The sequence below is a fragment of the Heptranchias perlo genome, chromosome 9 (assembly GCF_035084215.1).
Source record: "Heptranchias perlo isolate sHepPer1 chromosome 9, sHepPer1.hap1, whole genome shotgun sequence".
NCBI classification, from domain to species: Eukaryota; Metazoa; Chordata; class Chondrichthyes; order Hexanchiformes; family Hexanchidae; genus Heptranchias; species Heptranchias perlo.
Window position 1 is genome coordinate 47,270,185 of NC_090333.1, and position 24,591 is coordinate 47,294,775.

The 24,591-nt window shown below is 42.7% G+C and overlaps 1 protein-coding gene across 1 annotated transcript in view; it reads left to right on the plus strand.

Moving 5' to 3' along the window:
- lrrc40 (leucine rich repeat containing 40) overlaps positions 1-24,591 on the plus strand; it is a 132,148-nt gene that overhangs the window by 95,393 nt on the left and 12,164 nt on the right. The window contains exons 7-11 of the mRNA XM_067990338.1: positions 2,780-2,952; positions 3,965-4,055; positions 13,564-13,609; positions 19,003-19,111; positions 22,227-22,334. Of these exons, the coding sequence (XP_067846439.1) occupies positions 2,780-2,952; positions 3,965-4,055; positions 13,564-13,609; positions 19,003-19,111; positions 22,227-22,334 (527 nt within the window). The remainder of the gene's footprint in view (positions 1-2,779; positions 2,953-3,964; positions 4,056-13,563; positions 13,610-19,002; positions 19,112-22,226; positions 22,335-24,591) is intronic.

The following is a 24,591-nucleotide window of genomic DNA, read 5'->3' on the forward strand; positions in this document are numbered from 1 at the left end:
CTTCAATTTTACTAGGGCTCCTTGGTGCCACACTCGGTCAAATACTGCCTTGATGTCAAGGGCAGTCACTCTCATCTCACCTCTGGAATTCAGCTCTTTTGTCCATGTTTGGACCAAGGCTGTAATGAGGTCTGGAGCCGAGTGGTCCTGGCGGAACCCAAACTGAGCATTGGTGAGCAGGTTATTGATGAGTAAGTGCCGCTTGATAGCGCTGTTGACAACACCTTCCATCACTTTGCTGATGATTGAGAGTAGACTGATTGGGCGGTAAATGGCCGGAATGGATTTGTCCTGCTTTTTGTGGAGAGGACATATCTGGGCAATTTTCCACATTGTCTGGTAGATGCCAGTGTTGTAGCTGTACTGGAACAGCTTGGCTAGAGGCGCAGCTAGTTCTGGAGCACAAGTCTTCAGCACTACAGCCGGGATGTTGTCGGGGCCTATAGCCTTTGCTGTATCCAGTGCACTCAGCCGATTCTTGATATCACGTGGAGTGAATCGAATTGGCTGAAGACTGGCTTCTGTGATGATGGGGATATTGGGAGGCGGCCGAGATGGATCATCCACTCTGCACTTCTGGCTGAAGATGGTTGCAAATGCTTCAGCCTTGTCTTTTGCACTCACGTGCTGGACTCTGCCATCGTTGAGGATGGGGTTGTTTACAGAGCCTCCTCCTCCCGTTAGTTGTTTAATTGTTTAACCGAGCCACTTTTGGTGATGGACATTGAAGTCCCCCACCCAGACTATATTCTGTGCCCTTGCTACCCTCAGAGCTTCCTCCAAGTGGTGTTCAACATGGAGGAGGACTGATTCATCAGCTGAGGGAGGGCGGTAGGTGGCAATCAGCAGGAGGTTTCCTTGCCCATGTTTGACCTGATGCCATGAGATTTCATGGGGTCCAGAGTCAATGTTGAGGACATACCCAGGGATGGTGATGGAAGAGTCTGGGACATTGGCTGAAAGGTATGATTCTGTGAGTATGGCTATGTCAGGCTGTTGCTTGACTAGTCTGTGGGACAGCTCTCCCAATTTTGGCACAAGTCCCCAGATGTTAGTGAGGAGGACTTTGCAGGGTTGACTTGGCTTGGTTTGCCATTGTCGTGTCCGGTGCCGGGTGGTCCGTCCGGTTTTATTCTTATTATGACTTTTTGTAGCGAGAGTTTACAACTGAGTGGCTTGCTAAGCCATTTCAGAGGGCAATTAAGAATCAACCACATTGCTGTGGGTCTGGAGTCACAGATAGGCCAGACCGGGTAAGGACGGCAGGTTTCCTTCCCTAAAGGACATTAGTGAACCAGATGGGTTTTTATGACAATCCGGTAGTTTCATGGCCACCATTACTGATACTAGTATTTTAATTCCCGATTTTATTTAATTGAAATTAAATTCCCCAGCTGCCATGGCGGGATTTGAACTCATGATTCCGGATTATTAGTCCAGGCCTCTGGATTACTAGTCCAGTAACATAACCACTATGCTATCGTACCCTCCTTAATTGGTGGCTGGGCTATTTTTAAGCTGATTTCATGTAGGATGGTAATCTTTGGTTCAATTTATGTAGAGTGGATATCCAATGGTATTCTGTTGAGTACAGTATTTATCCCACAAACCAGTGCCATAGACACAGATGTTTTGCCCGGATCCTGCTTAAAATTATGATTAAACCCCATATTCAGCAGAATATCCTAGAGTATCTTACTAAGGCCACTAGAAGATGCTATTACTGTTTTATTTGTATTTTAGTCTGGACTAATAGAAATCAGGAAGCTCTGTTTATCCACTATCTTGAAAACCCTGTTTTTGGAGGAATTTTGAAATGCTCTCAAGAAAGGCAAATTTTAATAGCTTTAATAATAGTTCCCTGATTTTATTTTTGATGCCCTAACAGTAAGAAGGTAAATTATATCAGTGCCACTTACATTGAATCACATAGAAATTACAACATGAAATCAGCTTAAAAATAGCCCAGCCACCAATTAAGGAGAAACGGCAAACGCAGTTTAGATTTAGCTACTTTACAGTGTTGTGAATGTGTGGAACAGCCTGTACATGGAAACTGAGGGTGGATAACATTGGCAAATTGAAGAAGAAGCTGAGTAGCTTTTGGCAAAAGAAGCAATTTTGAGAGATACAAGAGAATATGGTATTTTTAACTTTGGGACTGGCTAGATGAACTACAATGGTCTTTCTGATTTCTTTTGTTTCTAATTAACATGTTCATACATGTGCAGGAGTGCTGCGGATAATTCTAGCATTCTTACTCCACCCCGACTAAGATCAGCTATCTCAGCTCATCCTAAATAACATTTCAATTATATATATATGGATCTTGTAAATGGTGTTGCATTGGTGGGATGTAGCATGGCTTCTTTCCTGCATTCCATTATTATGGATATTATAGAATTTTTATGTATGTTATAATTGGTCAGTTTGAACAATTGTGCTTTTTGAAAGATTTCTCAACTTAGTTTTAACAGCCTTGCAAGGGGGAGAAAGAAGTCTGTTACGATAATTTTCTGCTTTTTAAATATCTTTATTGGAACCACAAGTTACATTTGAAGAATGTAATCTGAAAAAGGGAATGTTGTGTCTAGAAAATCTTCAAATGCTGCAACTTGTAATTTATATACTCATTACCCTATATCCACCTGTAGAAAAGACATGCAAACCTATGTGATGGTTAAAACTTGATAATGTGACTGAAAAGAAATGTTTTGCACCAGTCTGCATTACTTGTAATTTTATAAATTAGCTTAACAATTGCACTACTGTACTTAAGGAACTACATGTCGGGAATAACCAGATTAAGTATTTGGGGCCAGAACACCTGAAGTATTTAAGTGCCATTAGTGTACTGGAGCTCCGTGACAACAAATTGAAGTCGCTGCCAGATGAAATTATTCTGCTTCAAAGCCTGGAACGACTTGACCTCACAAATAATGACATTAGCAGGTACATTTAAAGATGCTAGTAATTCCTTATAATATATAATAATTGTTTAAAATGTATTTTATTTTCATTTACCTCAATCCCAAATCATGCAGAAGTTTCTAATTAGGATATAGAAATGTGTGCATTAAGGTGCATTGTTTAAGAACCAATGTGCCACTTGATGCATCATGCCATGCCATGACGTAGTAGGGTGTGGGTTTGTATCTGTTATTCACAATTCAAAATTCTCATCCAAGGGGTTCAAATCCCTCCGTGGCCTTGCTCCTCCCTATCTCTAACCTCCTCCAGCTGTACAACCCTTTGAGAACTGTGTTTTCCTATAACTCTGGCTTTTTGAGCATCCCTCATTTCCTTCATTGACGGCTGTACCTTCAGTCATCTAAGCCCCAGATCTGGAATTCCCTCCCTAAACCTCGCCACCTCTGTTCCTCTCTCTCCTTTAAGACGCTCCTTAAAGCCTACCTCTTTGACTAAGCATTTGGTCACCTGTCCTAATGTCTCCTTCTTTGTCTTGGTGTCAATTTTTGTCTGATTATGCTCCTGTGAGTGCCTTGGGATGCTGTACTACATTAAAGGTGCTATATAAATGCAAGTTGTTGTTGTATAAAGGTGGCACACCAGCACCATTAGCTGGGATGCACCACTTATCACTGCCTGTCAATCTAAGAATGTCCCTTTTATCTGAATCTTTTATCCATTACAATTTTTCTGTTATACTAATCCCTCTAAGCTTGACCCTTTTACTAATTTCCAGTCTTCCCTCGTACTCCTACTCTTCCACTCTGAAGAATGAAGCAGAATATTCATTTAATGTTTCTACTATGTCCTTATCCTCTACTAATGTGATGCCTAAATGTATTGTTAATGAAAGCAGTTCCTCCTTTACCACTTTTTTTGATCAACTTCTTTACATTTGTGCAAAAGAACCGTAAAAAAAATTTTAAGTGTGCAACATAAGTTTCCAGAAAATCCTTTGTCCTTTCACTAAATTCTCTTTGTGACTTATTCACAGCTTGCCTTATGCGCTAGGACATCTTCCCAAGTTGAAATCTCTATTGCTGGAGGGTAATCCTCTGCGTACTATTCGCAGGGATATTATTAATGTGAGTAATTACATTTTCTACTATGCACTAAATATTGGCAAATTGCAATGTGGTAGTATATATGATAAAACAGATTTTACAAAATTTAAATTCAACCTGTAATCTTTCCTCCATCCTAACAACATGCTGAGTTCCTTAACTCTGCCATGTTGAGGTATCCAGCTGGAGGGAGAATTATTCCCAGAAGACACTTCTGCAACTCTTAGTGACTAGTTGTGATATTATTGAGGCCTTGGAACAGATTCCCTCAGCTCCAGTTGGTAAATGGCACAGAAGGGCCAAGGAAGGAGAGAAAAGAGTTTTTTTAAAAAAAAGCAGTCTTGTCTTTAACAAAACAAAAACAATCATAAATAATATTTTTGCCACTTCATTTTAATGGCTGTTTTGTTGTGAGCAGAATGTCTCACCTGACGTCCATACATGTGCAAGAGTGCTCTGGATAATTCTAGCATCCTTACTCCAACCCCAACTAAGATCAGCTATCTTAGCTCAGCAGGGTTCATATAAGGGGCTTACTGATTTGTATGTTCATTTGCACGCTGCCTTTAACAAGTGTTTGTGGGATAGGAAGGAAAAGCCACCCTATTTAAGTCAAATGAAAATTGCTCTGGAATGCCAGGAGACTTGAAGCAGACACAAAATTTCCACTGTACTAATTTCTGCACAATCCTTTCTGCTATTTTTATGATCAATATACATGTTCTTCTCAAAAATAAATTTTATATGGAGATTTTCAGTAAAAATCCATTGCACGAGCTGTTTTTTTGGCAAGTTTCATAAGAACATAAGAATCATAGAACGGTTACAGCACGGAAGGAGGCCATTTGGCCGTCAAATCCATGCAAGCTCTATGCAAGAGCAATCCAGCTAGTCCCACTCCTCCACCTTTTCCCCGTAGCCCTCCAAATTTTTTCCTTTCAAGTACTTATCCAGTTCCCTATTGAAGGCCATGATTGAATCTGCCTCCACCACCCCCTCGGGCAGTACAGATCCTAACCACTTGCTGTGTAAAAAAGTTTTTCCTCGTGTAACCTTTGGTTCTTTTGCCAATCACCTTAAATCTATGTCCTCAGGTTTTTGACCCTTCCGCCAATGGGAACAGTTTCTCGCTATCTACTCCGTCTAGACCCTTCATGATTTTGAATACCTCTATCAAATCTCCTCGCAACCATCTCTGCTCCAAGGAGAACAACCCCAGTTTCTCCAGTCTATCCATGTAACTAAAATCCCTCATCGCTGGAATCATTCTATCAAATTTCTTCTGCATCCTCTCTAAGGCCTTCACATCTTTCCCGAAGTGCAGTGCCCAGAACTGGACACAATACTCCAGTTGTGGCCGAACCGGTTTTTTATAAAGGTGCATCATGACTTCTGTACTTTTGTATTCCATGCCTCTGTTTATAAAGCCCAGGATCCTGTATGCCTTTTTAACTGCTTTCTCAACCTGCCCGGCCACCTTCGATAATTTATACACATACACCCCTAGATCTCTCTGTTCCTGGACCCCTTTTAGAGTTGTGCCTTTTAATTTATATTGCCTCTCCTCGTTCTTCCTACCGAAATGTATCACTTCGCGTTTTTCTGCGTTAAACCTTATCTGCCACGTGTCCGCCCATGCCACCAGCCTGTCTATATCCTCTTGAAGTCTATCACTATCCTCCTCACTGTTTACTACCCTTGCAAGTTTTGTGTCATCTGCAAATTTTGAAATTGTGCCCTGTACACCCAAGTCCAAATCATTAATATGTATCAAGAAAAGCAGTGGTCCCAGCACTGACCCCTGGGGAACACCACTGTACACCTCTCTCCAGTCCGAAAAACAACCGTTCACCACTACTCTGTTTCCTGTCCCTTAGCCAATTCTGTATCCATGTTGCTACTGCCCCCTTTATTCCATGGCCGCAATCTTGATGGATAAGCCTACCGTGCAACACTTTATCAAACGCCTTTTGAAAGTCTAAATACACCACATCAACTGCATTGCCCTCATCTACCCTCTCTGTTACCTCATCAAAAAAATTCTATCAGGTTAGTTAAACACGATTTGCCTTTAACAAGTCCGTGCTGGCTTTCCTTAACCAATCCACCCACATCCAAGTGACTGTTAATTCTGTCCTGGATTATCGTTTCTAAAAGTTTCCCCACCACTGAGGTTAAACTGACTGGCCTATAGTTGCTGGGTTTATCCTTACATCCTTTCTTGAACAAGGGTATAACATTTGCAATTCTCCAGTCATCTGGCACCACCCTCCGTATCTACCGATGTTTGGAAGATTATGGCCAGTACCTCTGCAATTTCCACCCTTACTTCCCTCAGCAACCTAGGGTGCATCCCATCTGGACCGGGTGACTTACCTACTTTATGTACAGCGAGTACGTCTTCTTTATCAATTTTTAGCCCATCCAGTATCTCAACTATATCTTCCTTTACTGAGTCTCTGGCAGCATTCCCTTCCTTGGTAAAGACAGATGCAAAGTACTCATTTCGTTCATCGGCCATCCCCTCTGCCTCCATGAGTAGATCTCCTTTATAGTCCCTAATTGGCCCCACCCCTCCTCTTCCTACCTATTTATTGTTTACATGCCCGTAGAAGACTTTTGGATTTCCTTTATGTTGGCTGCCAGCCTATTCTCATACTCTTTCTTTGCCCCTCTTATTTCCTTTTTCACTTCCCCTCTGAACTTTCTATATTCTGCCTGGTTCTCACTAATGTTATCAACCTGACATCTGTCATACGCCCCTTTTTTCCGTTTCATCTTACTCACTATCTCTTTTGTCATCCAGGGAGCTCTGGCTTTAGTTGCCCTACCTCTCTGCCTTGTGGGAATATGCCTAGACTGTACCCGAACCATCATCTCCTTAAAGGCCGCCCACTGTTCAATTACAGTTTTGCCTGTCAATCTTTGATTCCAATTTACCCGGGCCAGATCTGTTCTCATCCCATTGAAATTGGCCCTCCTCCAATTGAGTATTTTCACTTTAGAGTGGTCCGTGTCCTTTTCCATAGTTATTCTAAACCTTAAGATACTATGATCGTTGCTCCCTAAATGCTCCCCCACTGATACTTGCTCCATGTGGCCACCTCACTCCCAAGAACCAAGTCCAGCAATGTCATCTTCCTCATTGGGCCGGAAACGTACCGTTAAGAAAGTTATCCTGAACACATTTCAAAAATTCCTCCCCCTCTGTGCCCCTTATTTTATTATTGTTATTCCAGTATATATTAGGAAAGTTGAAGTCCCCAGTTATCACTACTGTATAGCTTTTGCACCTCTCTATAATTTCCCTGCAAACAGGAGCAGGAGTAGGCCATTTGGCCCCTCGAGCCTGCACCGCCATTCAGTAAGATCATGGCTGATCTCCGACCTCAACTCCACTTTCCTGCCCGATCCCCATATCCCTTGATTCCCCTAGAGCCCAAAAATCTTAGCCTTGAACATATTCAGTGACTCAGCATCCACAGCCCTCTGGGGTAGAGAATTCCAAAGATTCACTGCCATCCGTGTGAAGAAATTCCTCCTCATCTCAATCTTAAATGGCCGACGCCTTATCCTGCGACTATGCCCTCTAGTTCTGGACTCTTCAGCCAGGAGAAACAACCTCTCGGCATCTACCCTGTCAAGCCTTCTCAGAATCTTATGTGTTGCAATGAAATCACCTCTCATTCTTCTAAAGTACAGAGAGTATAGACCCATTCTACCCAATCTCCTACATAGGACAACCCTGTCATCCCAGGAATTAATCTACTGAACCTTTGTTGCACCGGCTCTAAGGCAAGTATATCCTTCCTTGGATAAGAAGACCAAAACTGTAAACCATACTCCAGATGAGGTCTCACCAAAGCCCTGTACAACTGCAGTAAGACTTCCTTACTCTTGTACTCCAACCCCCTTGCAATAAAGGCCAACATGCCATTTGCCTTCCTAATTGCCTGCTGTACCTGCATGCTAACTTTTTTTGTGTTTCATGTACAAGGACACCCAAATCCCTCTGAACACCAACGTTTAATAGTTTTTTACCATTTAAAAAATGTTCTGTTTTTCTATTTTTCATACCAAAGTGAATATCCTCACATTTCCCTACATTATACTCCATTTGCCACCTTGCTCATTCATTTAAACTGTCTATATCCCTTTGCAGACTCTTTGGGCTCAATTTTAGGATGTCCGAGCGGGTGCGTTTGTGGGGGAGGGGGGGCTCCGAAAATTGGGGATTCCGGGGTGGGGGGCCTCCGAAAATTGGGGATTCCCGGGGTGGGTCCGGAGCCCGGCTCCAACCCACCCACTTCCGGGTTCCCCAATGCGCGCGCAGCCCCCGCATGCGGGACTCCCACCAGTAATTAAAGTCGGCGGGATCTCACTTAAATCAATTAATTTGATACTTCAGGTCGTTCGGAGACCTGATTTGGAGGATATTTTAGGAGGGGTGGGATTTTCATCCAAACTGAGCGGGTTTCCCGTACTGGGGGAAGCACTTCCCAGTTGAAATGGATGTGTTTCAGCCACCAGCCTGTGGCAGCTGCAAAGGTCCATTTGACAGGTGGGGGTGGGGGGAGACCCTCACTCATTGCAGGAGGCCACTCTGTCACTTTGGACAAAGTTTGGCCTGCACCACCCTCCTCCTAACACTAAAATTCACCAACTTGCAACCTCAACCCCGGTGTGCAGACACATTTACCTACCTTGCGGACCCCCTCAAATGTACATCTTCTGGATGGGGGCTGCCATGGCTGCAGTCATGACCTCCTCGGAGGACAAACAGCATCACCAGCCTCGCCGGCCACGCCGTCCACCTCTGACACTTGGAGCTCCACAACATGGTGCTGTGACACATCCACCTGCACAGCAGGAGGGAGGGCAACCGCAGAGAGAGATGCATCGCAGAAGGCACTACCCTCGCCACAGGGTCTACAGACCGAGGCTCAGCTTCCTGGACCTCTCTGAGGAGCAGTGCACACTGAGGCTCAGAGTCACTCGACGTATAGTCGTGGACATCTGCAGCCTCCTTGATACTGAGCTGCTCCCTGCTAGCCCGAGCACCATCTTCTTACCTGTCGCTGTCAAAGTCACCACTGCCCTCAACAACTTCTCCTCCGGATCCTTCCAGGGTGCCACCGGGGACATCGCCGGCATCTCTGTCGTCTGCACAAAAGAGCCCTGCAAATACACCTACACCCACTCTGCATTGACACAATGGGTGGCATCAGGTGTGGGTCTTCATGGTGATCCTCAGGAAAGGGCATTATTGCACAAACCAGAAAAGATTTGCAAAGACGTGGCAGTAGTGGTGATAACAAATTTTTATGTCTTTTTTGCAAAACAAACAAAAGTAAATCAAAAACATGACATTTTGTCTTACACCCTTGTGCATCCCCTTTGTGCTCACAAAACCTTTGCCGTACGTTTACGGGAACCCCTACGTGGTGCTACCCCTGTGGCTTCAGCAGAGGTAGTAGCAGGTTGCTCTTGTCCATGCCCTGATCGATGAGATGCTTTGCGTGGGCGCCCTCTGGGATTCGGTGCCCGTGAGGGCCCCTCCAAAGACTGCTCTACCTGCACCTGTGCAGGGGCAGACTCAGCCACCTGGAGAGGGGGCAGCATTGCGGGTACTGGTTGAGAGGGGGGCAATAGGTGAGACGAGGGAGCACTTTGAGTGGCGTCCCCACTTCCATGTCCCCTTTCACCATCATCCCTCTCCTGGCCCAGGCCCACATCACTCCTTCCACCCTGCTGGAGGACTTGTGTGAAGCCTTGGAAGGCATCTGTCAACCTGTTTAAGGCAGCAGAATGTTGCTCACCCTGAATCTGAATGGCCGTTGTCAGGGCCTGAATGGACTCATTGTTGAGCCGTGCTTGAAGCTCGATGGAGGAAAGGCTAGCCTCCATCGCAGACATTCCCGCACCTACCTGCGACACTCTCTCAGAGATGCCTTCACGTCCCTGTGACAGTATTCCACTCATGCAGGAGTTGAACTCCTCCATCCTCTATGCGATTGTGGAGAGTGCACGTGGCAACTGTTCTAGTATCTTGGCAATGTGCTGCTGGCCTTCGATGACTCTCCTTTTCATGGCTGGCCCCCAGGGTTCAGCATCTGGGCCCAGCTGAGCAGAGCCTGGAGAAGAGTGCTCCCACCAACACGGACTCTCCACGGCTGCCCCTGCCACCAGGGTCTGCTCGTGCTCACGTGCTCGGGGACCCACCGAGGTGTGTGTATCTGCGCTGGTGGATGGCTGGCTCAGATGTGACGATGCACCCTCAGAGGCCAGCAGGTCCTCTGAGGAATCGCCCTCCGCAGTCACTGCACTCGCAGATGGCCGTGCATGAGAACAGAAAGCAATAGTAAGCATGTGGACAGATGTTGAGGTGCTGCAGATGCCAAGTGATGCTAAGATCATTCGCTATCATGAGTGCTGAGTTTTAGATTTCTGTCACCAGCCGCTTGTGCGCCCCTAGTCTCGGCGTCCGCCACGGACAGGCACTCCAGCGTCCGGCTTACTTCCAATGACTGCTGCTCCACGTCTGTTAAGACCACCTGGTGTGGCGGGCCCCCTCCGGTCCTTGCCCTTTCCCAGGCATTCTAGCATCTCTTCTCATATCAAGGCAAAACACAGAGAGGCGTGATTGAATGATGGTTGCATGGTGACCCGCTGCATGCATTGCTGTGGGTGGGGGTGACCTTGTGGGAGATGCATGGGAGGGTGCGTGTGAGACATAGCCATGTGATTGTATGAGGATTGGGTTGCGTGGTAGTGTTCGAATGGGAACTGGGGCGGTGAGTAAGTGCAGGCAAGGTGAGGGTGATGGTTGAGTGGATGTGAGGAGTGATGCGAGAGCATTGTGGTGGCAGTGCAGAAGGAGTTGTGTGGTGGTGGAGGTGATGTGGAAGATGGAGTGTGGGAAAATGCGTAAGCATACTCACTTTGGCTGACCTGGTTATGTCATTATAGCGCTTCCTGCACTGGACCCAGGTTCTGCACACATTGCCATTGCTGCTGACCTCCTTGGCCACCTCGCGCCAGGCCTTCTTGGTGGCAGAGGGAAGCCACCTCCTCCCATCAGATGGGAACAGAATTTTCCTCCTCCTCCTCACCCCATTGAGAAGCATCTGGAGGGAGGAGTCAGAGAACCTTGGAGCAGCCTTGCCTCTGGCCTGCTCCATGATCCAAAATTGGTTCTTAGCTGCAGGAGGAGCATTGGAGGACTGCCCCTTTAAATAGGGCTCCTCCTGCTGACAGCCTGTGATGCGGGTGCGCAGTGTGCCCGCTGCGCAGGTCTGGAACGGGAAACCCGGAAGCACGCGTATGTACCTTCAATTAGGCTGCGATCGTGTGCGGAGCACCCCAAATTCACTGGGCGCGTTAGCCACGCGCCCAGTCGACCCCCCCCCCGCTGCCAACCCGCCTCCCTCCTAATATCGGGCCCTTTGTGTCCTCCTCATAGCTTACTTTCCCACCTACCTTTGTATCGTCAGCAAACTTAGATACATTACACTCAGTCCCTTCATTTAAGTCATTAATGTAGATTAATAAAGCACCGAACCTTGCGGCACTAGTTACAGCCTGCCAACCTGAAAATGACCCATTTATCCCTACTCTCTGTTTTCTGTCCATTAACCAATCCTCTGTCCATTCTAATCTGTTACCCCAACCCCATGAGCCCTTATCTTGCATAACAATCTTTTATGTGGCACCTTATCGAATGCCTTTTGAAATTCCAAATATACTGCATCCACTGGTTCCCCTTTATCTACCCTGCTAGTTACATCCTCAAAAAACTCTAATAAATTTGTCATAACACGATTTCCCTTTCATAAAACCATGTTGACTCTGCCAAATCATGTGATTTTCTAAGTGCCCTGTTACCACTTCCTTAACAATGGATTCCAGCATTTTCCCGACGACTGATGTCGGCTAACTGGCCTCTAGTTCCCTGTTTTCTCTTTCCCTCCCTCCTTTCTTTCAGAGCCATTTTCTATGTAGTGACATAAATTTGACAGTTACTACCCAGTGACTCAAATAACTAACATCGTTCCAATCTTTTATAAATGTTCCTGGTGATAGGCCTGTTAACTTACATGAAAAGTACTTGCGTCTATCATAAATGGATCAACTTAAGTTTATTTTAACTTGAAGGCCTTATGAAGGGCAGGCGGTGCACAGCCTTTGCTGAAATTATTTGAGGATATTTCAGTTTTCAGAAAATATTTGATTTATGTCCTCGCAGCTATTAGTCAGTAGCTAAAGAAAAAACTGCTTTTGGGCTTGGCTGTCATGTTTTTCCATGTTCAAATAGCTTGCTTTCACTTAATGTTTAGGCTGGCATTGAGTAGCTGCTTGGCTGATCTATTGGAGGGCTGCTTGGATCCTTAGAACTGCATCCCAGCATAGCCACTACCTACAGGAAAATGAAAATGAAGAGGAAGAGAGCAATATCTGAAACTTACCAATGAGTGGCTGAAAATGTTTCAGACAAAAAGAAATGTTTATAATTCAGCGTAACTGACTTTTACTATGTCTGTGAAAGAAACTATTCCAAACTATATGGTTATGTTAAAATCCTTGTTGACTTGTTGTTTCATGGCTACTTAAATCAGATATTAACATAGAATTTCCTAAATGCAGAGAGGGGCATTGTTGGGCAGGAGAAAGTATGGAGAGGAAATTGTAACTTTAAAGCTCAAGTGTATTTTTTTTGGTTTTTTCAAGCATTAAGTGGGCTCAAACCCCACATTTCACTAGCAGTACCCTGTTTACTTTTCTGATTCAGAATTGCATGGAGGAAAAAACAAATACTGCAACAAAAAAAAGTGGGGAATATAGTCACTAGCAGGATTAGATTTCTGGACTTCAGATTGTTCTACAGGTTTTGAGGACACTATTGTCAGAGGTGTGACCATTTTGCAATGTGGACTATTATTACCGATGAAATTTAATAAGAATATACAAGTTCAGTATAAAGAATAAGCGCATTTAAGGGGAATGAAATTCCAGGCATCGAAGTTGTAGATTTTTTTAAAGAAGTCTCGCTTTTTCCTCCAGTTATTTTATTTTTATTGCTGGCCTCCTAGCATCTCAAAAGGTGGGCACCATGTTCCCAGGCCTCTGCCTATACTACTGTGAAATGGATCAGTAGGTGGATTACCCAATAATGATATTCAGCCATGCTGTTTTCATTCATTGGCATAGCACAACTGGTGCTCCACCAGGCTACACAGGTGCTACTAATGTTCTGTGCTTACCCTGAAAAGAATCCACAATTTAAGGACACTCCCCATTAGTCATGGCACTGTTTTGCCCTCATCACCGATTCACTGAATAGTCTGTTTTCAGACTGACTGATTCATCTTCCACAGCCTTGCCAAGTTTTGTTATATTTGCCAGTTACAGCTTATATTAAACACTAACTTTATTCAAATTATTTTAGCATTTTGATCTTTGTGAAATCTTTTTTCTCAGAGAAAAATTCAGGAGCTTCTCAATTGATCTTTGTAAAATTTGTTTTTTTCAGAGAGGAACTCAGGAACTTCTCAAGTACTTAAGAAGTAGAATAGAAGGTACAAAACCAACTTGGATTTTTCTCAAATGACTATTTAAGTGATATTCTAGTATAAATTTATTGAAAACTAGTACATTTTGCTGGAATAGTAGTATATGGATTTTTACATATTTAAGTTATGTTGAATTATGTACAATAGTTTGTTTTCTGGCTATCTGTAAATAAACTTTTTTGTGGTGGTTGAGCCCAATAACCTTCAACAAGAGGTTAAAAATTAGAAAAGTCCTCAGGAATACAGTGGTAACATAGAGCATTGAATTGTATGGTGTGGGTTTGCACTATCAATCCATCATTTGATCAGCTGGTGTTCAAGTGAGAATGTGTTCAGTAGAGAGCTAGTGCTTCACCGCAGAGAGGGAAGATCGGAGAGAAAGTCACCTTGAACTGTTCTTTATAGTGGCCAATCTCAGAATGGCATTGTAGAGCCCATGGAGTATAATGCTTGCATACAGGGTCCTCAACCCTACAAACTGCTGGTAAGGATGTATTACATGAGGAATAAATAACTTTGAGACGTTTTGCCTCATGGGGGGGAAAAAAAACAAAAATTGGATCTCATGAGTTAGCAACCATGTTTATCAATTTGACAAATTTTCAAAAAGGAACTACTGCAAGCAGTCTTGAGCATCTTGTGTTTAGGGATGTGCCCATGTTGCCCATTATCTAACTATACAATGGCGTAATTCAGGGGTGCAATAATAGTATCTCTTTATGATCTGAACTGAATATTAGTGTCTTTTGTGTGTATGCTTCAATAAAATAATTCCTAACTACCCTCCTGCTTTCTCCTTCTGAGCCGGGGCAAAGCTTCCTCTCACAACTTTATGCTTAATGACCTGACTGACTTCCGGTGTCTCTGACATATATCTTTCTAGGGCAGATCGCTCGATGTGAGATTTACAGCTTGCACTTAAAAATCGTGCGATCCTTCCTAGATGTACCACAGCTGATCCTCCTGGACTCCAGGAGCCCACAAGCTGCATGGAAAACTGCCCGAAAGACATGAAACTGTTTCTGGCACCTCTGACCCCTAGCGCCAATAACAGTTCCATGTCTTCTTTAAGCACAGAGCTTGGTGAGAGTTGGGTGAATCTGCTAAACGGAGTGGCTTGCTAAACAGAGTGAGAATGGGAATTCAGTGCAGAGGGAGAAGGATGTGCTAAGTAATTAAACCAAGGGGCCACAGTAAATAAGTAAATATATAAATATTCAGTGTAATTAATTAGGTCCAAGGGGATAAAATTAACTAAGTAGAGGATACCAACATTAATTTGGATCTGAATTGCATTAAATAAAAATCTGGTATACATAATAAATAAATAATAAATAGGAGTAAGGGGATACTAAACTAAAAACATAAATTAAGTAGATAGACTTTTAAGCAAAATGATGGGACAGAATTAAGGAACAATAGAGGAGCTGTTAAGCTGCTGAGTGTATACTATAGGCCACCAAATAGTGGGAAGGAGATAGAGGAGCAAATTGCAAAAAGATGCATGATCTTTAGAGTAGTGATAATGAGGGATTTCAATTATCCTAAAATAGACTGGGAAAATGACAGTGCATAGGGCAAAGAGGGGGAGGAATTCCTGAAATGGGTACTAGAGAATTCTCTTGAACAGTGTGTTTCCAACCCAATGAGGACGGAAGCAGTGCTGGATCTGGTTCTGGGGAATGAAGTGGGGCAAGTGGAACATGTTTCAGTAGAAAAGCACTTGGGAAACAGTGATCACAATATCATTAGATTTAGAGTAGTTATGGAAAAGGACATGGAAAAATCAAATATAAAAATATCGTACTGGAGCAAGGCTAATTTCAGTGTGGAGAAAAGGAATCTGGCCCAGGTGGATTGGAATCAAAGATCGGCAGCTAAAACAGTAAATGAGCAATGGGAGGCCTTCAAAGGGGAGATAGTTCGGATACAGATTAGACACATTCCCACGAGGAGGAAAGGAAGGGCATCCAAAGCTAGAGCTCCTTGGATGACTAAAGATTTAGAGATTAAAGTGAAACAGAAAATGTTTCAGGTGAGGCTCTCGATAAATGTCGGGCTCATAATTTAGTAGCGAACCAAGCTGAATACAGAAAGTACAGGGGAGAACTGAAAAAGGAAATAACGGGCAAAGCGAGTGTATGAAAATAGATTCGTGGGTAACATAAAAGGGAATCCAAAAGTCTTTTATAAACATATAAATAGTAAAAGGGTAAGGAAGGGTGGGGCTGATTAGGGACCAAAAAGGAGATCTTCTCGTGGAGACAGAGGGCATGGCAGAGGGACTAAATGAATAGTGAAGATGGATGCAAAGTCAAGAAGAGGATGCTGCCAATGTCACAGTAAAGAAGGAGGTAGTAGAAAAATTGGCTAGGATAAAAATACTTAAAGAGGGGGTATTAAAAGAGTTGGCAGGGCTCAAAATAGAAAAGTCACCTGGTCCAGATCGGATATAGCCTAGGTTGCTGAGGGAAGTACGGGTAGAAATTGTGGAGGCTCTGGCCACAATCTTCAAATCCTCCTTAGATATGGGGATGGTGCCGGTGGACTGGAGGATTGCAAATGTTACACTCCTGTTCAGAAAGGGGGAGACGAATAAACCCGGCAACTACAGGCCAGTCAGCCTAACGTCTGTGATGGGGAAACTTTTAGGGACAAAATTAATTGACAATTGGAAAAATATGGGTTAATAAATGAAAGCCAGCATGGATTTGTTAAGGGCAAATAGTGTTTGACTAACTTGATTGAGTTCTTTGCTGAAGTAACAGAGAGGGTTGATGAGGGTAGTGCGGTTGATGTTGTGTATATGGACTTTCAAAAGACGTTTGATAAAGTACCACGTAATAGACTTGTTAGCAAAATTGAAGTTCATGGGATTAAAGGGACAGTGGCTGCATGGATACAAAATTGGCTAAGGGACAGAAAGCAGAGAGTAGAGGTGAAAAGTTGTTTTTCAGACTGGAGGGAAGTGTATAGTGGTGTCCCCCAGGGGTCATGTTGGGACCACTGCTCTTTTTGATATATATTAATGACCTGGACTTGGGTATACAGGGCATAATTTCAAAGTTTGCAGATGACATGAAACCTCAGAAATGTAGTAAACAGTGAGAAGGGTAGTAGCATACTTCAGGAGGACATAGACTGGTGAAATGGGCAGACACATGGCAGATGAAATTTAACGAAGAGAAGTGTGAAGTGATTCATTTTGGTAGGAAGAATGAGGAGAGGCAATATAAACTAAATGGTGCAATTTTAATGGGGGTGCAGGAATAGACACACCTGGGGGTGCATATACACAAATCTTTGAAGGTGGCAGGACAAGTTGAGAAAGCTGTTAAAAAAGCATATGCGATCCTGGTCTTAGAGGCATAGAGTACAAAAGCGAGGAAGTTATGCTAAACCTTTATAAAATACTGGTTAGGGCCAGCTGGCATATTGTGTCCAATTCTGGGCACCACACTTTAGGAAGGATGTCAAGACCTTAGAGAGGGTGCAGAGGAGATTTACTAGAATGGTACCAGGGATGAAAGATTTCATTTACATGGAGAGATTAGAGAATCTGGGATGGTTCTCCTTAAGCGGAGATTTGATAGAGGTGTTCAAAATCATGAAGGATTTTGACAGAGTAAATAAGGAGAAACTGTTTCTAGTGGCAGAAGGGTCAGTAACCAGAGGACACAGATTTAAGATAATTGGCAAACGTACCAGGGGCAACATGAAACATTTTTTTACACAGCAAGTTATGATCTGGAATGCGCTGCCTGAAAGGGTGACAGAAGCAGATTCAATAATAACTTTCAAATGGGAATTAGATAAATACTTGAAGGGGACAAATTTACAGGGCCTTGGGGAAAGAGCAGGGGAGTGGGACTAATTGGATAGTTCTTTCAAAGAGCCAGCACAGGCACAATGGGATGAATGGCCTCCCTCTGTGCTGTATCATTCTATGATTCTATGTACACATAAGCCATCTGTTGGGCCCCGAATTACATGTGCGACCCTGCGGCTGAACCACTGTAAATCCCCAACTTTGTCTCTGGATGATAGTTGAACGCTGTTCTAGTGTTCGCAGACCTGCTTTCTTCCTGTGTGACTGAACATGATCTCTTAGAACAAATGATTTAAATTTAGACCGTGAGGTTTGGGGTGAGCTTTCTGTCTGCCTTTCCTGCACTCCCAAGCGTAGTTTGCCAGCATTGCTTCATCCAACCCACCTCAGTTTGTACTGTCCAGACTCACTGGATGGTGAAAGCTGTAAAATCATTTGGTGTTCTGCGGGCCACCAGCCTATCCCCTCTGCAGTGCTTGGAGCCGACCCAGCAAGCCAGAAATTGCCTGAGTCGCTGAGTCTTCAGGCGTTGGTAGCTGTAGGCCTCGTGCAACTTGGTCAGTGACTTCTTCAGTTGCCTGCACCAGACCAACAAGGTAGGCCCTGGTATTCTCTTCCTTGGACTGCTTGTCTATAACGCTGTTGGTATCTATATCATTACCTATTAAAACATCAAATGGCATGAAGGTTTTGCTTCCGTGACACCTAAATATGCGGAATATTCTAACCAAACTTTGAGCAAGTGTGCATCTGTGGTCGTCCACAGTTCCTGAATGTGGGCAACTGACTGGTGGGATGTGACAAGTGATGTTCCCTGGGAATCTGTACTGGAGATCTCAGCTTTTCACTACATATATTAACGACTTGGTTGAAGGAATAGAGAGTTGTATATCCAAGTTTACAAATGACATTAAGTTCGAAAATATAGTGTAGATGGGAGCAGGAAGCAACAAAGGGGCATAAATTAAGTCAGTGGGCAAAACTATGGCAGATGGAGTTCGATGTGGGGAAGTGTGACATCATCCATTTTGGATCCGATAAGACAAATCGGAATATTTTCTTAATGGTGAGAGACCGGGAGTTGAGGAGGAGCAAAGGGATTTAGGTGTTCATGTACACAAATCACTAAAAGCTTGTGCACAGGTACAAAAACCAATCAAAAAGATGAATGGAATATTGGCATTCATCGCAACGGGGTTGGTATGGAATGCAAAAGTGGAGAAGTGCTGCTTCAGTAGTAGAGGCTCGGTCAGTCCCTATCTGGAGTACTACGTTCAGTTTTGGACATGGCACCTCGGGAAAGAAATATTGGCCTTGGAGGAGATTCACAAGAAGGAAACGAGGGCTTAACAGGTTAAATTATGTAGAACTGTAGTAGTATTTTACTTTTATTTACTATATATCTGTTATGAAGAAACCCAGCTTTGACTGACTCCTAGTAACCTGACCTGAGTGATGAATGGCAAGGAATAGCTAAAAACAGTGTGAAAATAAGGGGGGAAATAATTTTTTAAAAAACTGATGTACTTGTGGTGCAAAAAAAGCCTTGATTTAATGTGTTTTTGACCAGAACAACCCACTCACCAAGGTGACAGATACCCAACAACGGCTATGACCCTTCCAAGTGAGTCTAGGACCAATATGTACACCATAGGAACACTGAAATTGTTAGAATACAGGTATGTCATTGTGGAACAATAATAGATTTGGCAATATTGAGATTGTTGTATTTTTTAATGCAGGCGTTTGTGCATGTTGTGGTATAATACCAGTTAATCCACAACTTCTCAGTATAAATAGCACTTATTATTTGTGTCTTGAGAAATTAGTTATGCATTGTAGTATTGTTTAAAAAAACATTTTTAGTGCACTATTTATATGGGAAAGCCTCAAAGCAAACATAGTATTTATATTTTAGAATTTTGTTCAGCTTGCCACTCTTTCTAACTGCAGATGTTCCAATTTAGTTTAGAATTTAAACTTCTGAAATTTGCTAATTGTGGGTAAAATGAAAATGAGCGGGGCACTAAAGTGGTGCAGTGGGTTAGCACACTGTCTTTTCATTTCCATAACCTCTAAGCTCATCAATCTGGGCTAGATTTGAACAAAGCTTTCTCTTTCTGTTGGCTGTAAGAGTCCTCTATGAAATGAATTTGGGACGGAGTTCAACATGTATCCTATGGGTAACTCGGGCAATAAGGATGCCTGATGTGGGAAATAATGTAGTAGAAAGCAGTCCTGAGGTTGAGATTAAGGACCTTTGTCAGTCAGAATAAACCAAGATTTACTCTGCACCTGACTCTGCTAGATCTGACATAAGTACATGTTACTTGTGCTAACAATGGATGCCAACAGTGGAAAAGGTTTACATTTTCCTGTACTGATGATCCTAACCTTGAGCACAAAAATTCATTAAAATATTTAAGATGGCAATCATGTACTGGATCACACATCATTGAAGTGAATCGAAACATAAAAAACTTGCAGCTGTAATTTCCGCAGGGTCCATTCAAAATCATCCACTGTAACTTAGGCAGAAACCCCTGAGAGATGGCAGAAATGGCCATTTATGCCATTTCTCTGGGAGTTATGCCGATCTTCTCACGAAGATGCAGAAGATCAGGAGAACCTCCGCAAAAATTCTACTCAATATTTTACAGAAATTCCCGGTGTACTTCTTTATAAATTCAATGTGACTTAATATTAATTAAGCATCTTGACGTTTGAAAGGACATGGTAAAATAAGAGTTGAATATTTTCAGTTGATTTAAAAAAAACATTTACTCGTTTTTAATATTACACTAGTCAATCTTCTGTGGCATTGCTTGCAGCAAGTGATTTTCAGGTGAAGTGGGGGATAATTGGACTGAGGCCCACAGACTTAATTTAGTCCCCATTTTAAAGTCATACATTCTGTCCTTATTTTTATATAATACTTTTATTTATAGTATTATATGTAATGAAATAGCAAAACTTACAGCAATTTAGGAAGCAGAGAAGTAGTTGGTTGGAGCATAGGTGTTTCTTTCCAGTACAGACTAAGAGGAGCTAAGAGACACAAAATTGAGGTGCTACAACCATAATTGGACCAGGGAGTGCAAACATAATTTAGTCCTGACTTTAAAGTCATATGTCCAGTCCTTATTTATTTTTATATAATACTTTGACAAAACTTACTGCAATTTGAAAAGCAGAGAAATAAAGTTTGTTGTAGCATTGGAGTTTCTGTGCAATACAGGCCGAGGGGCTAGGAAAAACAAAAAGTGAGGCCCTGCAGCACCGCCACTGGCTGGAAGTTGTAATTATGTGTGACATGTTTACATAGCAGTTTTCATTATAAATGTAGACATAGGAATTTATGATGGGAAAAGGTGACACAAAGTGCATGCAGACATAAGATTTTTACTGTATTAATAGATAGTTATATGGACCAGAAATAACATTAGGTAGGTAGATAATTAGGTGCGTGGTTTGCAAAAGACACTGGGTATCAGAGATGCTGATAATTGAATTTTGATGTGAATAATAGTTTTGCACACCAAACTGTAGATACAAATGGAATACAAGGTGCAACTGCATTGACGTTTAGAGGAGGTTATATTTTTGCTGATGGTGAGAATTATTTTTTCCAATCTTCTCCCTTCATCTTGTCAAGGAGGAGACTCTTGGTGAGCTACAGTTCTAAGGGCACCGATAGTAACCTCATTCCATTCAGTATTCTTCTCATGAGCTTAGACATTGATTGTCAACAGGAGGAAGGCATCGCAGCAACGACAGGATCTAGAATTGAACATAGACATTTTAGCACAGGAGGAGGCCTCTTAGAGACCCATTTTTCTGCTTTAGGTTTTCTGGTCTGTATAACTCAATACCATACTGGGTGGCGCATTTGCCCAGTAGGCCATTGGGGAAAATGCATTTTTTTTCCCCCAAATGTATTTTCTGTCCCGATTCTTTATCCACTGCTCCTGTAACATACGCCATCCATCATCAAGAGCATGACTAACCTGTCCTCCTCCTTCTGCCAATGCTATTCTGGAAATGACCCTAGAAGGTATGTAATCACAGCCCAATGTGACTCCTTACCTCTGAGGGAGTGCAGCACTTTGGTTTGGTGCCTCCTCTTGCAATCGTATGGCTGAGATTGGTTTTCATCGCATGAGCGATAAATGTGAACCCACCAATATGCTGTGCTGTCCCAGATAAGGTACTTTATCGATATAATTCAAATCCTGAGTAAATGTTAGTAACCTTTAATGTACATTGTAAGCTTTCAATGCACCCAAAGAAATTCAGAGAAAGCTGAGCAACAGTTTTCCAAAAATTCAGACTTAATGGGCAAAATGGCTCCACCAGTGTTCCGCTGACTCAAATTGCAATAATATGAACTTTTATTTAAAATTTAGAGGATTGGTATAATAGTTAGAGCAGAGTTGTACTGCACTTCTTGCAACTCAAAATAGAGTGAGATGGCCCCCTGGAGAGGATCTCGTACCTCACCTCTTTAGTGTGCTCTCTGGTCTCCTGATTAATGTAGCCACTTTGCACCCTTAATCTTTGTTATCACATTTCCCTGGTTTTTGGGAACAAATGTTACAGGTGCAGTTTGACAGTTTGGTTCTAGCATTAGAAAGCTTTAATGTTTAAGCTAAAGAATCATGCACAGAAGCTTGACGCATTGTTTATAATTACTTTAAATTGTTTATTTCAGTACATAGGTTTAGGATTTTTCCTCACTTGACAAAAATTCAGAAGTAAATTAATCATCTTTGTTTTTCCTTCCTTCTGGTCTAGTGACAAGAAAGCCACAGTTGTTCCTGATGAAGTATTTGATGCCCCCGATGGAGCTCCTATCACTAGTGTGAACTTGAGTAAGAACTCGTTTACTGAAGTTCCTTCTAGGTATGTCTTCTATGCTTACAGCAATGTGATTTGTTTTTGCAGTAGAAAAAAGTAGGTCAGCAAAGTTTAAAAATCTTTAATGCTGAGCTTAGTCTAGGATCTGAATAGTTTTTGGACTATCAAATACAAAGAAATCAGATTCAAAAGTATGCTTTTCAATACTAAAAGCAGCAAAATTTGTTGAGAACCACATCCTAGTATGTATCAATCTCTTTAATATACTAGCTGATGTCCTTTGGCATTGCTCATGGTGAGACAGAGGTTTTATAAGAACAGGGGTGTTCTGTCAATTCTTATCAAGAGCACTGTTTGGGGCAGCCCTGGATCTTGGAGCACAGGGAAGGGGACCTGAGTTGAGCAGTACTGGGATGGAGTCTTACGGTCTGGCAGTACTTTGAGGAGGTCCTGGGATCCGTCTCCTGTGCATCACCCCCTCCCTTTGTCTGACCATTAGCAACTGTGCCTTCAGAAGCCAATTTATGGAATTCACCCCTGAAACTACTCTGCCTCTTCACCTCACTTTAAGATCCGCTTTGACCAAGATTCTGGTCACTCCTCCTAATCTTTTGCTTGGCAACTGTTTTCTTCACACCTCAGTGAAGCATTTTGAGATTTTTTTTGATGTTAAAGGTGTTATATAAATGCAAGCTGCTGCTGCTGCTGCTGCTACTACTACTGTTGCAGACCCAGAAAATGTTCCATTTGATCCTGCTATCTCCATAAATTTATATTTCATGGAAATCTATGTAATTCGGTAGTTAATTCTTTTTATGCACATAACAAGAGCACCTTAAGTAACTGCAGCAACAATTTTTTCTGCATAAATGTTCTTCAGCTTTCCATTTTATTTTAAAGAAAGACTACTCTATTCTGTAGTCTTCGGCCATCACCACAAACTCCATATCCTTGCTACTGATTCCATCCCCCTCTCTTGCCTTTGTCTTAGACCTAACCATACTGTTCACACCTCGGCATCCTATTTGACCCAGTGCTAAGCTTTTCCATCATATAGACCGCCTATTTCCACCTCCATAACATTGTGCCGGCCTCAGCCCATTTGCTGCTGAAACCTTCATCCATGCCTTTGTCAACTCCAGATATGAATATTCCACTGCTCACCTAGGCAGCTTTCCATCCTCCACCCTCCGTAATCTTCAGCTCATGCAAAAAATTCTGCTGCTTGTATCCTATATCACACTAAGTCCCGCTCACCCATCAGCCCTGCCCTTGATGACTTACATTGATTCCCAGTCTCCCAATGCCTCAAATTTAAAATTCTCATTCTTGTGTTCAAATTTTTTCATCGCCTCACTCTTCCCTATCTCTGTAACCTCCTCCCAATTCTACAACACCTCTGAACTCTGCGTTCCTCTCACTCTGGCTTTGTGTAGCCCCATGCTCTGGAATTTCCGTCTCTCCATCTCCCCATCTCCTTTAAGACCCTCCTTAAAACCCACTTTTTTGATTCTGCTTTTGGTCAACCATCCTAATCTCTCCTTCTTTGGCTTGGCATTCATTTTCCTTATGCCTCTCTGAAGCGCCTTGGGATGTTTTTTCTACAATAAAGGCGCTATATAAATGCAATTTTTTTTTTGAACAGTTGTGTCAGATTTCAGATGTGTAATGGTAGAGGAACAGCAAGGCTAATAAACAGATTTCTGCTCTCCTGTAGCTTAATGAGTTTATCCAGCAATAACTGATCCATTGAAGGTTACAGGGTTGATATCTGGTGTTTAGCTAACCTCAGCCGGTGCAGTGATAGAGGCTCCATGATTGACCACAGCACTGCTGGGTTAGGGAGCTGAAAATGGGTTAGGATTTCCATTTCTTATCAGTATTCAGTAACCTGTACTGGAAGTATGTGTGGACATTGGGTAAGAACAGGATCCAGCTCAACTTCAATGTTTGCTTCTGTAGTCAAATAGCCTCACATGAATAACAGCCACTTCAGAAGGGGGGAGGAGAAAAGTAAAAGCTACATTTATATTGGAGAGAGAGAGTGGATAGATTGAGAAGTGACAGAGTACAGAAGTAAAGTTTCAAAAACAAATTGCTAAAGAAAAGTATATTTCAGTAATATAAGGTTAATAAAGTATTAATATTACCAGATGGATTAGCTATTTAAGGCAGTAAGTAGCTAAGCAGTACAGGCTTGGGAGATCCCAGGTTTGAACCGAAGTCTGTGCTGAGTTCATCCTAGGTGATGGTAGGGGTGCTATAATTGGTCCCATCACCCGTGGATTAGGCAGGGGAAAAA